The following is a 3,268-nucleotide window of genomic DNA, read 5'->3' as shown; positions in this document are numbered from 1 at the left end:
CCTAGATGCAGTGGATCATATCTTGGGAGGGGGTTGGAAGGACTTTAAATCTGCATTTCAAACTGGCTCCCTGGTTGATTCGTAGGTCCTCTGTAGTTTGAAGACGAGGCTTGTGGTTCCAGATATTTATATCGACCATCCCTAGGAACTACAGGATCGCTGTGGTTGTGGACAGCTGAGAGGTTAACTGGGGAGGTGCGGGTGGGTTGTGGGTGTGATTGGGGGTTTTCATCCAAGTTGGAGGCCTGAAAACCCTGCAAGGGCCTCGTCCTCCTGGGTGGGCATCTCCTCCTCCAGCCTCAGTCAAGTGCAGCAGCTTTTGTCTGTTTCAGACCCCGAGAGTCCCTTGGATTTGTCTCATCAAAGAATTCCACTTTTGAAAGCAAGTCCACAATTGCAAAGATGTGGAACCCACCTGAGTGCCCTCCAGTACATGAAGGGATAAACCACGGAGTACTACTCAGCCACAAAAAGGAATGACATAATGTCCTTTGCCCCAGTGTGGATGGAAAGAACATTATCCTCAGTGAAGTATGTCAGGAATGGAAAACCAAACACTCTATGTTTTCATTAATAAGATGGGTACATACAGGCACAAAGTGATATAAAGGACACAAGAAACCAAGAAAGGAGGGAGGGACGGAGGATGGGTGTAGGATATGAACTCATCTCTTGGATACCATGAACACTATTCTGGTGATGTGCACAAGGAAAGCCCTGACTTAAGCATTACATAAGATATCCATGTAACAAAAACACTTCTACCCCCTTACTTAATATTTTGAAACAACAACAACAACAACAACAAAATTGAAAAATATTGATATAGGGCCTTGAATAAAGGTGTCTTATATTCTGGCGTCCGAAGACCTGATGCTGGTCTTGGCTCTTCCTATCTGGTGGACTTTGTGCTAGTGTTAAGTTTTGATAACTTCATTTGTAAAAGGGTCACCATCCCATGCCTGCTTTACAGGATGACTGAGGGAATCAAACCAGATCATCAAAGTATCTGACAAGAGGAATGACTATTAAGACCTACTGTTTCACATAGATAGAGCTGGAGAATGTTCTTCTGAGCAAAGTATCACAAGAATGGAGGAAAAAGTATCCAATGTACACACCCCTATTATGAAACTAATTTATACTTTTTATATGAAAGCTATAACCTAATAACAACCTAAGGATACGGGGAACGGGGAGGGAGGGGGGAACGGGTGGAAGGAGGGGGATTCGAGGGTTCACTTCTGTGGTTCATCTTACAAGGGTACAAGTGAATCTTTCTATGTGTAGAATATGAATGTTTTAACACAATAACTAAGAAAATTACGTGAAGGCTATGTTAACTAGTTTGATGGAAGTGTTTTGGATTGTTTGTGAAAACCCCACACTGTACCCCAGAAGTGCATTAATGTACACAGTTACTATTCAATAAAAATAAATAAATAAATAAATAAAAAATAAAAACAAATAAACAAACAAAAAAAGACCTACTGTTACTGGGAACAGCGTATGAATATACCTAAGACCTACTATTAATGGGAACAGCATGTGAATGTACAGAAGAGTGGATACATTTCCATTCTTCGAGGCATGGGATAGAACCGATCTGATTCATTTTTCCCCAATACAAGATCATACTCAGACTTTCCAAGTTCATAAAGAGCCTTTGGAGGGGGAGGGCGAGGAACAAGGGGGCAAGCAACTCACCGACACAAACGCTTGCGATTGGGTTTCATTCAGCTGAAGCTGCAGTTTCTTCTCGTTATCATAGACGCCGTAGAGCCTCTTGGACCAGGTTTGAGGGACTCTACTCTTGAATTTTAATGAGCTGTATAAAGCAAATATCCTCTGTAAATCTAGGACCAGGCAGCTGCAGTTGTAGAAGATGACACCAAGCTCTTTCATCTGTGAAATGAAAATGGAAACCATCAATGCCGTGTGCCTCTGATGGGGTGATTTTTCAGGGAAAGAAAAAAAGGATACATAAGAATGCCGTAGGTGTGACATCTTTTTTTCCTTGCGTTTGTTGTTACATGAGACTATGTAGATACAGTCACATTATGGCACCTAGATGCGATAGTTTATACAACTGCTTAAATATTGAAGTAGAACTTCTGCTGGCCTTTTGCATTCAGGCTCTGTTAGATAACTTTCCTTTCCCATATTCAGCTACACTTTTCACATGGGCTCTTCAGATTGGTTCCTTAACACTATTTTTTTGGGGGGAGGGTATGAATCCTTAAATCATGCAGCAGAAAATGGTTGATTTTTAGTTGCAGCAAAATAGAATGGATGTTGGAGTCAGATTGCCTGGAATCAGGTTCTAGCTCTATATAACTTTATAACTGTGTGACTTTGAACAACATACTTAATCTCTGGGCATCAGTTTCTTCTTCCATAAAATGGGTTTGATAGTATTTATTTCATACAGTTGCTATGGGAATGTAAAATGGTTAATACACATAAGGAACTTGCTTGTCACAAGGCAATCACTCTAAAAATGTTTGCAATTATTATTTTTTTTTTTTTAGAGACAAAGTCCCACTTTATAGCCCTCAGAGTGCCATGGCATCACAGCTCACAGCAACCTCCAACTCCCTGGCTTAGCCATTCTCTTGCCTTAGCCTTCTGAGTAGCTGGGACTACAGGTGCCCACCAGAACTCCCGGCTATTTTTTATTGTTGCAGTTTGGCAGGGGCCAGGTTCAAACCCTCCGCCCTCAGTATATGGGGCCAGCGCCCTATACTCTGAGCCATAGGCACCACCCTACCATTGCACAAGCCTCAAAAGTAGCAGAACAATAGAATCTTGCAACAAAAAGACCACAGGGATTATTGTGACCACCCCTCTTAATACGTGTGAGTGAGGAAAGTAAAACTCACACAGGTTAAGTAAAAATACTCGCCCTGAGTTAGAGAATTAATTAGTGGTACATTAAGAATTTGGAAAGAGGCATTCTGACGTCTGATCAGATACACCCAGGAACAGAGTTGTAGGGAGCTTCATTTAAGTCTGGTATCCCTTTGTAAAAATTACAGATGACTTTTAATGAAACTATACTAATATATATATATGTATATATTTGCCTATATAATTGCCTCTAAGGCAGAAATAAAGCAATGAGGACCCTTCTATGCCTATATCTTTGTGTACCTGTAAAAAGTATTTCTTTAGTATGAATGCTAGAATTAGATAGACAAACACAGTCATTAGAGGTTGAAAAAGGGAAAGGAGGTACAGTGGGGATGGGCCATACCAAGTCTGTGCA

The 3,268-nt window shown here is 41.0% G+C and overlaps 1 protein-coding gene across 4 annotated transcripts in view; it reads right to left on the bottom strand.

Annotated features, from left to right (window-relative positions):
• PLD5 (phospholipase D family member 5) overlaps positions 1-3,268 on the bottom strand; it is a 355,615-nt gene that overhangs the window by 31,680 nt on the left and 320,667 nt on the right. For all 4 annotated transcript variants that reach the window (XM_012810747.2, XM_003798816.1, XM_012810748.1 and 1 more), the window contains one exon: positions 1,708-1,905. In XM_012810747.2, the coding sequence (XP_012666201.1) occupies positions 1,708-1,905 (198 nt within the window). The remainder of the gene's footprint in view (positions 1-1,707; positions 1,906-3,268) is intronic.

This window comes from Otolemur garnettii, unplaced genomic scaffold (genome assembly GCF_000181295.1).
Source record: "Otolemur garnettii isolate 467f Iridium unplaced genomic scaffold, OtoGar3 scaffold00141, whole genome shotgun sequence".
Taxonomy (NCBI): Eukaryota; Metazoa; Chordata; class Mammalia; order Primates; family Galagidae; genus Otolemur; species Otolemur garnettii.
This window is presented reverse-complemented; position numbering and strand designations above follow the sequence as displayed.